Source organism: Schistosoma haematobium, chromosome ZW (assembly GCF_000699445.3).
Source record: "Schistosoma haematobium chromosome ZW, whole genome shotgun sequence".
NCBI classification, from domain to species: Eukaryota; Metazoa; Platyhelminthes; class Trematoda; order Strigeidida; family Schistosomatidae; genus Schistosoma; species Schistosoma haematobium.
In genome coordinates this window covers 64,615,542-64,629,517 of record NC_067195.1, presented here as the reverse complement: position 1 = coordinate 64,629,517, position 13,976 = coordinate 64,615,542, and the positions used below count along the sequence as shown (strand labels likewise).

Sequence of the window (13,976 nt, the reverse complement as noted above, 5' to 3'; positions counted from 1 at the left end):
GTCCCATACTTGGATGAAACGGTGGTCCAGTTCTTCCAGGCGTTCACTGGTAGTTCAAAATTGGACGGTCCTTCTTTTCAATGAACTAGATGAACTAAATACTTCATCATTTAATAGTACTTTAGTGAACTATTGCTTATTGTCATAGTACCAATGTACTATTCAAAAGTGCTACATGGCAAAATTCCAACAGTTAACAAGGAAACTGTTTGGGAAATGTCATAAAGCTGTTTTAGACAATAGTTTTTATTCAGGGTTATAAAAGTAGACTAAAGTGTTGTCATTAGATTGTGTAGTTTGTTATATGTTACAAAAAGTATCACTGTCATTAAAATCCACTGTTATTGTGTGTCATCATAAAGTCCCACTAAACATCAAATAAAGTTCATATTTCAGTGAGGGCTTATTATTATATTTCAAAGTATATGCTGCAACTACCTGAAGTTCTATGAGAAAATTATTAGTTCAATATTTTTTTATAAAGTAAACATTAAAATAATTAAACTTTATTTTTCAGCACTATCAATAAATTGGTCATCTTTAATCAAAATACTGAAACTAGCCGCAATATTGTACTACCATACACGAAAAATAGTTCGAAGACATCTATGATCAAAAACACTTAAAACCCACCCATTCCTTCTACTATTAACGGTCATATTTTGTAATTGCATAGCATAAACCTTACTCTTTCATTAGAAAAACTAGCATGCCACCAGTCAGACTGCAAGATTGCATGAATGAATTGTTTTATATTTTACACACAGTTCCGGTTATTACCTTGAAGAAAATAAGCATAAATATTGAGACAGGACCACGTTAATTAATTTTATTCACTTAGGTTCTCCCCTACTGCTTACAACTTACTACATCTTAAGATCATAATTAACATAGATGTATTGAAGCTAATTAAGAATAAGTACGTTTATCTTAATAGAATGAAGCTTCCAATAAGTTCGAAAGTGTTTCAAACAAATACAATGGGTGATAGAAGATTCCTAGTTGCCAAGGCAGTAACTGTGATCAGACAAGCGTTTATTTTTAGCGAGCACTAATTTTAAGCATAAGGAGAGACATCGACATGACGACCGCTCACACGGAACCCGCGATCGAATCAAGTGAACCATATTGGAGTCATCGTTGGAGGGGCTTGACAGAAGGCTACCGCTTGTTCTGGAATACATCTTTAGACTCTGATCATGCTCTAATACGATCACGCATGTGCTTGTACCTCACTGGACGAACGAAAACCACATCAAAAAGACCTATTAGAGTCGAACTCAGTGACGAGGAAATCAAAAGTAGATTCTAGGAACAACTAAGGTCACACTTAGGTAGTTCTGAAAACAAGGCTGACATCAGACCTGGTTGTGGCTGCATTGACTACACATTCACCATTCATCAGATTCTAGAACACAGGTATACTTGTCAGCGTCCGACAATGGTGGTCTTCCTTGACTCGTTTTTGCAACCTCAAGTGATGTCCGTCAAGTCTGTCCACTTTCTCCATTTTGTTTAGTTTCATCATAAACGTACTGATGGAAATAACGTTCTCATCGACTGAATTCTCGGGTATTGATCTCCTTCCAGGAGGTCCACTTATCGACTTAGAATACACAGATGATATAGTCCTGTTTGGTGAAGACGCTGATAAAATGCAGAGTCGTTTGGTAGCACTAAGCAACAATGCCAGGATGTTTGGGATGTGTTTCTCCCCTGATAAATGCAAGTTTTTGCTTCAGGACTGGTCTGCGTCAACATCTGAACTAAGAATAGGTAGTGAGACAGTCGAACGCGTTGACAACTTCACTTAACTTGGAAGTCCGATCAGCCCTAATGGGTTGGTGTCTGACGAAATCTCAGCACGGATTCGATAAGCTCGCTTGGTTTTGCCAACTTACGTCACATATGGCGAAGGCGAGATATCCGTCTATCAATAAAAGGACGAGTATACTGCGCGGCAGTCCGTTCTGTTTTAATTTACGGCAGCGAAACATGGCCATTAAGAGTAGAAGACACTCGTAAGCTACTAGTATTTGACCACAGATGCCTTAGAAATATTGCTGGCGTCTGCTGGGATCACCGGGTAAGTAGTAGTGAGGTTCGACGCAGGGTATTAGGGAATGATGGTAAATCAGTTGATGAGGTTGTGAATCTTCATCGACTGAGTTGGTTGGGACTTTTTGACGTATCGCTGAACACCGATTACCAGAACGTGCAGTACTGACTAGTGTTGGGGATGGTTGGAAGAGAATCAGGGGTGGCCAAACCAAAACGTGGCATCAGTGCTTGAAGACACTAACCTCTAGTCTGAGCCATGTTGGTAGATGTAGACTACTTGGTTGGGGTTCGCGTGACTATCGTAACCAATGGTTGGAGACTCTTGGTGACATGGTTGAGAATCGACCACAATGGCGTCGGTGTATACACCCCTTGTCTGTGCTTAAACGGTGAGATTAAAATTGTTTTATACCTTTATTTCCACGAACTAATTCTTTCTTCCTGTATTACATCCTTATACACAATCTTTCTTTTATACATTGCTACCACTGAAGTGAATAGGTCTATAAATTTGGTGTTGATTTCATTGTGTTAATCGGGTGTGGTAACTTAGACCGGTGTATATATGTCCCTTGCCCTACGTTGTAGCTAACTGACTGACCAAGATAGTAGGGCTGAAAAAAATTAGCCGATTATGTAGTGAACTAACTGGTCACTAGTCAATCGTAATTAATTATCCATTAAAAGTAAATCTATGGATTGGAAATGGAATAATCAGAATAAAAAGATTAATTATTAGAAGGCGCTGGTCATAATATTTTACAGTTCAGAAGAGACCATATAATTCCAAAAGCAAAACTAATACAAGCTAAAAAAATTACTTAGGAACAACAAGTTTCTGCAGTAATCTACTGAGAAATACTGAAAAAGTTAAGATAAAAGTCTGAAGTAAACAAATAGCGTATTTCTATTCAACCTTAATCTGGAGGTGGCGTAGTTTCAGGGTCATGTGGCGGAAGACCAACGTCTACATTAACGGGAATGTATCTTTTATCGGAACAGGTTGCTCTGAACAAAACGTTATGTACCCCACTCGAAGACTTATAGATCCCTCTTTCATGTTTCTACCGACTAAGTATACCATTTTACTTGTATTTACCAAATCAGTCACACTGATAGAATAGAAAGTAAGGCTTATATTCGATTCTAAAATTATCCCAAAATGTTAAACAGATCAAAGAGTTTTAGTAGTGCTATTTCAAAACATCGCTTTGGTACAGTCTTTCCGCTTATCAAATTTTTCATACCCAAATCCGTTTGAGGCGCTTGTAAAATTTTAATATATTAACGTGTTACATCATGTCCAAAAGGTGTTTGAAATAGCAGGAAGTACTGAACCTTTGTTTTGTATTTGTTCTGAATTCTTCAAAAATCCACACCACGGAACCGTCTATTCTTGCAAAGAACACAGTAGCATTAACATATTCCTCTCAAAATTTGCACTATGATGTTAAACTTTTGTGGAGGTTATCCTGATATTGTTATTTCATTACATTTCCAAATCACCGCGATATTTCCGCTCATTATCAAAACCATACACTTAAAAATGTCAAAGTTATATTTCATTTTATTTTTAGATTAAGGCTTTTCGTGTATAATATAAATAGTGAACACAAGTGTCTATTTAATAAAAATCATGCTACTATCCCTACAGTGTTATATAAGAAATAACATTAAAAACTAAAAATATAAAATTCTAAAAACCAATTCCTTAAAAACTATAGTGATTTATAATAAATGTTTGTTTCATTTGCCACTTATTATACTGGTCAAAAACCTATTCTATATATATATATAAATTACCTAACAACTATTCTTCATGCATTTATACAACATAACATTCTTGGTAAATATAGTTTAAATGCATAGTGATAATAAATTGCTTTGTATATTTATTTAATGGATTAGATAGTTTAGGAAAATAACTTCTTTTCAAATATAAAAGTTTATGATAGAATGTTATAAATAAATTTTGGCTGATGTATTGACCATTTAAATAAATAAATAAATTACACTTTTTTTAATATTCAATGGAGACATTTATAGTAGTTATAGTCTAAACTCATAGATATTATTCATAATTATATTCATTTGTTTATAATGTTTAATAGATGATTTGAAAAACATTTTCTTATTTAGATAAACATTTAACCTTATGTCATTTATAAATGTTTATGATAGGTTATTACAAATGAAGCTGGTGCATGTATTGATCATTTAAAATAAATACATTTCATTCGCAGTTTATATATAATAATAGTTTCATGGAATACAACATTCAACTTGATTATACCCCTATGCTTATGATAAACTGTATGCATTTTCATGTATACGTATATATAAGTAAATAAGTTAGATGGCAAATTGTCAAATGTAACTCAGAAGAATCTCTTATCCAAATATTTTTCATTTATGGAAAAATGATGTTGACTATCTTTGGGATTTTAGTAAACTGTTGGATTTGGGTTTCTTTTCATATACAATCATTAGATGCATCATTTCTGGTAAGAATAATAGGATTATTTTGTTGTCTATTGTTGAATAAAACCAGCTTTTATAGTTATTTATTTATGTTAATAGTTTAATTAGGGTAAAATAAAAATATACACCGTAAAATAATGACTTGGAAAGCTTGATGGTCTACGAAAAATATATGCCAACATTAAATGGTGGTTGGAGGTCCAGGGTTTCCTGTTGACTACCTCCAACCACCATCTAATCTCAATACATAGTGCCCGCAGTGTCGAGTCACCTAGACTGGTGGCCACATTGCAACATGATCGATAGCATTCGATCTGCACTAATAGGGACTAGACAAGCATGAGATTGATCACCACCCAGTGATCAATCAATTGTGATATGCCAACATTGTTAGTTTGATTGTCTAATCATAATTAAAACTGAGTACTTATGAAAAGGAATATCTGTTACATCATCCATCTGCAATCGTGTTCATATATCAAGTTGTTAATAGTGTCAGATGGTACAAATGAAAATGTTATGTAATAATGCAATACTCATTTAGACTTGAAATAATTTCATGTCAACTTTATATGGAAATTAGCTAAGCGAAATACAATTATCCTTTACATACACTTTTTCTCACAAAACTTGTTTCCGTAATTATTTAAAATCAGATTCAATAATTCTGATAAGCAGAAAAATGGTATGCTCATTCTGTAATACCTATTCGAAATATCCTTGTACACATTAAAGCGACGAACCCAGCCTCATGCTTCATAGAAGTTTGCAGGCAACGTTCGAAGCCCCAAATCTCAACATAGATACTCCGTATAATATGAACAGAAACAAACTAATGAGAAGTACAGGAGTCAATAATGGATAGCATGTTTCTAGACCTCTAATTGATAGATTACGATTAACAAATAGTACAATAAAAACAACGAATATATTGATTTACACAATCTTAATACTTTAAATAGGTCAATTTTGTCTAGTTGAAGGTTTTATGTTGAATGGTTTTGAAGCTATTTATTATTATATAAATGTCTGAACCAAAAGTTTAACACATACAAAGTTTTCGTGGCATATTTAAGATTTTATTTTTAGCCAGCAGTTCTAATCTTAAATGAATAATTTCAAAATGTTACCTTAATATTTAAATTTATGGAAATAGGTGCTAACAAAAATTGAGAATTTCAGATAAACAATAAATAGTTTCCCTTACAAATGAACATCAGCAGGCTACATCCTGAAACTAAAAGGACCAATTTTGAAGCTCCATCATACACCGAAAAAGTCTTTTGAAGTTAGATGCTAGTGAAATTATGCACAACCAGAACAGATAATAACAAATGAAGCGGTATCGGGAACTATATTTGATGGCTGGTTAATCAAAGGATATGTATTAAAAAAGGGTTGTATTCATGAATATGTTACCGAACACAATGACTGACAGTTAAATATTCGTTTTTAGCCTTGGTATATAGGAAAAACAATCACTCGAACTTTACCTGTTTTCCAAGAAAATATATCAATAGAGCACAAACGACTTACTTTAGTGGATGATTACTATTTCCTTACTGAAATTATTAGTCACTTCCAAAAATCTCTATTTTGATGCACCAAATGGGAGTACTCTACTCTTTTGAATTCCCTTGGTACGTTTTTTAACTCGTTCAACGACAGTCATGCAACAAAGAAAAGCATGTCAAGTAATAAAAGATATCGATATTTTTGCAACGTCCACCGACGGTAAGTTAAGATATCCTTCAAATACTACTAGTAGGTGAGTCTATTATTGAAAAAAATAGTTTATCCACAGATTACTGATATTTATTGAACAACTTAAAAACAATACAAATCAACGATCTTACCTTTAGTTTCATTGGAAAAGACATTTTACATCTGGAGATATTAAGTGTGAGAAACGTTCATTGATATCTCCTTGTTTATCTGAACATACACAACTTAAAACTACGTGAACATGTTTGCTATAGAATGAAAAATGATGGTTCTCGTGAACAAGTTAACATGTAGCTTCAAAAACAAAAGACAAATATTGTGGACCGTGGGGTGGCTACTCTAATTTCTACCGACTGACCAACTTCAGATATCCCAGTACGACCCCAATATTGTTCCCCAATCTCCAATATATCAGAAAACGAACAGTAGATGAAATTGTTTATGGGGTCAGGAGAAGAATAAGAATGATACTTTACAGACAAATGCATATTTATACAGTTAGGACTACCGTGAATATTGACCAACAGGAAAATGACACGTGAAATAAATATTGACCAGTAAAGAAACGACACTTGAAATAAATATTGACCAATAGGAAAATGACACCATTTCACGTTCAAGGATAGCATTAGACTTAACAAGATAATTTTTGGTATATTTTTCTGAATATCCCAACAACAAATTTCCGATTCCAACTTATTTATAAATATTAACTTAACGATGACATAAACTATTTAAACCAATTTATTCAATAATGCAGTTTATGTCATTTATATAATTAAAAATTGTTCGATTTATATCTAAGTCAGTGGACGTAGTATTACTAGTAAAAGAATTTTGAATGATTAGTTCTCTTCATTATACCTTAATAAATGTTATTTTGATAATTTATTTAACCATTACGTATAAAGTCAATATTCTCGATTTCTAATTTATTACAGCTTCATCATAACTTAAAAACTTCTTCGATAGTTGAAGTGAATTCACCATCACCGCCTATTTTACCGGAACGTTTTTACACTGAATTTTCTATTTACTATACACCAAGAGATGATGATCAAATGCCTTTGCCACCATGGCCACAAATTATTCCGCCACAATTACCATATGCTGTTGGACGTGGTATGACATGGTATGCTAATGATTTAAACATTGCAATTGAATATTATGAAGATTATTGTGTACCAATATTTGAACCAACCAGTTATTTTCCATGTATTCTGTTTAACTTCAATCATACAGCTTATTTAATTGCACCAGTTGATTCAGGTTATGGACCATGTTGTGTATATCGTAAATCATTTGATATACCTAAGAGAAATTTCATGGAACAGTTTGCTAAATATTATAATGGTACAACTGAACAATTGGGATTGGATTTATTGAATCAAACTATTCAATGGTGGGTTATACCATCTGATAATGAAAATCAACATAAATATTATCTGAAGCAAAGAAATAAATCTTCATTAACTAGTCATTCAGTTTTCGGTGGTTATGGATGGACTGTTGAAAAATCAAAAAAGTATGTCAAAACTTTTTCTGTTGTACATGAGATATTTTAATGAATAATCATATTATGAAGGTTTGTTAATATTAAGGTTATCAGATATTGAAAGTGAATAGCATTTTCAATGTTGTAGCATAAAGTTTAAAAATTAAGTGGTAGAGTAGTGTAAGCGGTAATACTTAATGGCTATCATATAAAGCGTCATTCCCAATTAATGATGACCTTAAATTAAATGGTAAATAGTTGTTGTGCCGTTCTGTTTACATATATTCTTTCTGCTTAGTATGAGTTTTAATCTTTCTGCTACCTTTTCTTTCATAAGACGTTGAAGATTTATAAAAAGGAATCGAGATGTTATTAAATACTAAATAATGATTTGTTAACGCAAACAAGGTTTATATTCACTCAAATCAAATCTTATGCCAGTTCTAAGTTTACATTCACGTCACTTAGATTCATAGTTAAGAAAATTATCGCTAACCTATTCGGACACAAAGTAATTTTGTGAAGTTATATTTTACATATCAGGTTATTGATAGTGACTTTCAGTTTCGAATGATTGCTAACGAGTTTTATACATATTTATGCTTGATTTGAAATAATCTTTGACTTGTAGACATGATTCCTCTAGTTTCTGTACTTTAAAAAATCCATGATATTTCACTTGACAATTCGTTAATAAATATCATATAGCGCTCAAATTATGAAATGGATTCTCCATTTAAAAAGATATTATAAATGATCATAAATGGTTCATTAACAAGTTCATTTTCATTATATTCATCTGTTGTATTATGGAATTTAAACAGATAATGTTAATATTTTAAAAAATCCTTAGGGGTTACAGTTCCAATTCTTATAAAAGTAAAATGACAATATCCTCTTCAGAAAATGATCATTTAACAGGTTATAATAATATTGAACAGAAATTACTTCTCAATCACATTTACCAATAAAATGATTTTATTTTAAACTGAATAATGTATTTTAATTATAAAGCATTTAAACGTCAGAAAGAAAATCATAAGGTAACTTACATCACATATGGAATTCAACTAGACGATCCTTAAACATGAGGAACTAGTATTGGATCACATTGGGAATTCTCACCTAAGTTTATTCTAAATAAGTGTGTGATTATTATAAAATGAAAGTTTTCTCAAAATTCTTCATTTAGATGGCTCATGAGCTGAAGTTGAAAATCTAAATGGGTGGATGTCAACTCAGCGATTTGAAATTTATCAGCTCTCTGCTCAGTCTGAATGTCCCATGTTTGCTCACTGATGAGATTGTGGGTGCTAACTGATAAACCATGTACTACGGATAAGCGGGTATTCACTGGTTCCTGGTTATCAAAGTTTGTCTAGCCACAGTCAGAACTTAACGTAAACCTCAAGTTGAACAATCTTTATGAACACTCAGCGTTGACAGTACAATCTCGACTGACGTGTTACTATAGAACCCAATCAACCATGCACGTTGGTAAAGGACTTAGATACGAAAACAGAATTGCGTCTAAATTCTAAAAATATTAATAATCACGGAACGATAATTGGTAAACCAACTGACATGGGAACCAAGATATCCTAATCACATGATGTTTCAGATGTGTATACGAAAATATCTTTTTCGTAAAGAACCCTTTTCCAACATATAGGATTTTATAGTCATAATACTCGTATTATAATAACCACATTATACCACTGATTAGCATAGATTTCCTACAAAACGAGTATGCTAATTGTAGTTCGAACTTCTATTTAACAATCCATCATTCATATAATGTAGTTACTAATTATTGTTAAATCTCGATATTCTTTGCTTTAAGTAAAATTCGAACGAGGTTTTGTTTTAGTTTTGATTATTTCCACATAATACTGAAATTATTATTGCACTGTTAAAATTGGCTCCATCCATTCCGATAATGCACAGAGATGAAGGTCATCATCGCATTATCAAAATTTATCAAAGAGACTAATTGTTTTAAATTTCATACCTATTCCATTTAAATATCAAGTAATTTGTGTGACTAACATAAAAAATGATTTACACTCATATATAATTAATTCCAACTGGTTTCGCTGATTCCGAATACTGTGAAGTTGTATCTCCTCATTTCCATCGCTATTTGACTAGTCATCCTGGTCTCCCACATTGTCCAGACGTTCCACGTACCTATAAAAATTGATCTGGTTATTAGAAGGGAAATCTGCCTCATGACTTCCTAAGAATCTCAGCTTTCAACATGAGATGTCATAATTCTTCCTTCAACTCTCAGGGAATAGTTTAAATGGTTTAATTTGTTTAATCTGGGTGGCGTTTTTTTAACAGGATTGTTTTCTACGAGATGGGGTTGCCAACTGCACGCCCAACTCTCCTCCTTAACCTGGGCTTATGATTGGCAGTAAATCTAGAAAAGCTACGGGCGGAGGACAGCAAAGGCTAGGTACGGGAGAGATGCTACTGTACTCCATTCACGAAGAAAATGCTCCACACACTTAGAAAGTTGCTCTGATGCTGCCTAAAGAACCACCAAAAACACTTACAGGATGGGAATTTCATGGATCCAGGATCATCAAAGCATCCTTCAAAACAAAAAAGGAGGGATCACAATGAATGTTAACTGATATGATGCACTCACCAATGATAGAAATGAAGACGATAAAGACCAGTTTTACGAGAGGCTGCAATCGATCATAGAGAAGTACCCAGGTAAGGACCTAACCATCCTGATGGGAGATCTAAACGCCAAAGTCGTAATGGACAACAACAGTTATGAAAATATCATGCGACAGCATGAACTGACTGGGAGAAAGGACCGAGAGTGGTGAGAGATTTCCATATTCATGTGCATTCAACAAAGTGGTTATGTGTGGGACAATATCCCCCCACAAACGCATACATAAAGCTACATGAGTCTCACCGGACCACACTAGAGAGAATCAGATCGACCATATTTGCATCAGTAAAAAATCCAGAAGAACAATGGAAGAAGTGAGAACCAGTAAATGAGCTGAACTGGCTTTAGATCACCCCAAGATGATGTTTGCCAAGATGAAACTGCAGCTAAAAAAAGCAATAAACAACTGAAGAAACATTATTACAAAGGTTCAATACAGCCCTGCTTCGAACTACTGACAAACTCAACGAATTCAAGAGAGCTCTCAACAAAAGGTTGCAAGCCTTACAGGATCTACTGAAAGAAGAAACTACTATGAAATACAACTGAGAAGGGATCAACGAAGCACTAACTCTGATGTGTCCGGAGGTTCTAGGCTGCAAGAAGCATCATCATAAGGAATGGATCTCTATCGAAACCCTACACAAAATTCAAGAAAGAAAGGTCAAAAAGACAGCAATTAACAACAGCCGAACAAGAACAGAGAAAGTCAAGCCACAAGCTGAATATAAAGAAACAAACAAGGAAGTGAAGAAGAGCATTAGAGCTAAAACCCAGAAATATGTGGAAAACCTAGCAACGACAGCGGAAAGAACTGCAACGGGAGGAAATATGAAACAACTATGTGACGCTATGAAGAAACTGATAGGGAAATATAGTAAACCAGAGAGATCGGTCAAGGACTAAGAAGGCAAGACAATCACCTAGATTAAAGAACAGGGGAACAGATAGGTAGAATACTTCAAGGAACCCTTGAACAAAACAGCTCCACTGAACACACCGCACATCGAAGCAGCACACACATACCTTCCTATAAATGTCGCTCCAACAACGGTCGAAGAAATCACGATGGCCATCAGACAAATCGAGAGCGGAAAAGCAGTAGGACCTGACAATATACCAGTTGAAGCACTCAAATCAGACATGGAAGTGAGTGTAAACATGCTACACATTCTCTTCAGAATAGTTTGGGAGGAAAAACGAGTGGTGACGGAATGGAAAGGGCACCTCATCAAGATACCAGAAAAAGATCTGAGCAAATAAGAGAACTACAGAAGAATCACATTACTGTCAGTACCAGAAAAGGTTTTCAACAGTGTTGCTGAACAGAATGAAAGACTCAGTAGACGCCCAACTTCAAGATCGACAGACTGGATTATGTAAGGATCGGTCATGCACAGACCAAATCGCAACGCTACGGATAATAAATAGTTGAACATTCAATCGAATAGAACTCATCATTATACATCAACGTCCTTGATCATTAGAAAGCGTTTGACAGTATGGATAGGAGAACATTATAGAAACTTCGACCTGATAAAATCGTCAACACTATTAGAGATTAATACGACAGACTACACTGCAAAGTCGTGCATGGAGGACAGCTGACAAACGCATTTCAAGTAGGGACCGGAGTCAGGCAAGGCTGCTTACTATCTTTCACCCTTTCTCTTTATTCTAGCGTTTGACAGGATTATGAAAACCCCCACAGCTCACGGGAAGCACGGAACACAGTGGACAGATTGTATGCAACTAGACGACTTGAACTTCACAGATGACCTAGCCTTTCTATCCCAAACGCAAGGACATATTCCGGTCAAGACAACCAGTGTAGCAGCATCCTCTACATCAATAGGCCTCAAAACACACAAGATAAAAAGTAAGATCCTCAAATACAACACAGAGAATACCAACCTAATCATACTTGGAGAAACTTTAGAAGAGGTGGCAACTTTCACGTACCTGAGCAGCATCATCGATGGACGTGGAAGATCTGATGCAGACGTAAAGGCGAGGATCGGCAAAGCATGAGCAGCATTTCTACAGTTGAAGAACATATGGAACTAAAAACAACTGTCAACTAATATCAAAGACCGAATCATCAATAAGAACGTCAAGACAGTTCTACTGTGGAGCTGAAACTTGGAGAACTACTACAACCATCATCAAAAAGGTACAAGCATTTATAAACGGTTGTCTACGCAAGATAATCAATACCCGTTGGCGGGATTCCATCAACAATAGCCTACTGTGAAAGAGAGCAAACCAACTCCCAACTGAAGAGGAAATTAGGAAAAGATGTTGGAAGTGGATAGAACACACGTTAGGGAAATTATAAAACTGCATCACGAGGCAGGCGCTAAATTGGAATCCTGAAGGGAAACGAAAAACAGGTAGACCAAAATACACACTGCGCCGGGAATGGGAAACAGACATGAAAATGATGAACAGCAACTGGAAACAACTCGAAAGGTTTGTCCAGGACAGATTTCGATAGAGAATACTGGTGGACGGCCTATGCTCCACCACGAGGGATAACAGGCGTAAGCAAGTAATAATTAATTACTCGTCAAGTTTTCGGGAGCATTTCGAAAGATACTTTTGAAAGTATCTTTATGATTATGTGTAATAATTTGAAAATAGTTGTCAACTAATTAAACATTATTATTTAGTAAAATTCTTATGCGAAATTATTTGTTAATTTGAAGATCAAATCAGATGTAGCACAATTTGAAATATAAAACTGCTCTTTCCTACAGGTTTAACATCTCATCTGACACGATGCCCATATATGATGCTTTACCTACGTTAGCAGTTAGTCAATGACTTGACTTTGATACATTTTGACATACTATAAGCATATTCCTACATCGTTGTATCCACCAACACCATAAGCATTTCCCTGTAACTAAAGATCCTTACTAATCAGCAATACCATCTTGATTATCATAATAATCCTATCCATCTATTAATTCTCTACAAGGATACGAGATATGATAATTTAATTTTATTAAAATATTCGCTTTCTTTATTGTTTTAGTCGTGTACCAGTTTGCTTTTGGTACGAAGGTAATGTTGGCTGGACTCAACAGCTGTTTTTCAATTTTGTTACTGACGGACCGAGAATATATGATCTGGAAGGATTTCAACTACCAGAAATATGTAAAACTGATATAACTTGTATTTTTAGACCATGAAATGTTTTTAGACAAATAATTTGTCTAGTTGAGTGATAAAATTTGTATGAGTTTGACATAAACATGTCTCTATTAGCCTATTAATCATATGTGGGTATTAAGGACTAAAAGTCATTTTGTTTCTTAACAGTTAAAACCATCTTGACGTGTTAATATTTTTTATTTGGAATACTTTTCTCTTGTATTTCTTCAGAATGTAGTCATTGTTTCATTCTGTATGGTGCATTGCAGTACCAATCAACTTTATGTCACAAATAAATAAGAGTTCTAACAACGGAAGGTTGGAATTATCATGCTTGACATACATTATGTTCACCAGACA

General features: G+C 34.4%; 1 protein-coding gene across 1 annotated transcript; it reads left to right on the top strand.

Moving 5' to 3' along the window:
- Positions 1-504: 504 nt before the first annotated feature.
- Positions 505-13,963, top strand: MS3_00004147 (uncharacterized protein). Its single transcript, XM_051212034.1, has 4 exons — positions 505-2,450; positions 4,243-4,565; positions 7,209-7,792; positions 13,498-13,963. Exons 2-4 carry the CDS (start codon positions 4,482-4,484, stop codon positions 13,652-13,654), a joined length of 825 nt encoding a protein of 274 aa, XP_051072174.1. The 5' UTR covers positions 505-2,450; positions 4,243-4,481; the 3' UTR covers positions 13,655-13,963.
- Positions 13,964-13,976: the final 13 nt, after the last annotated feature.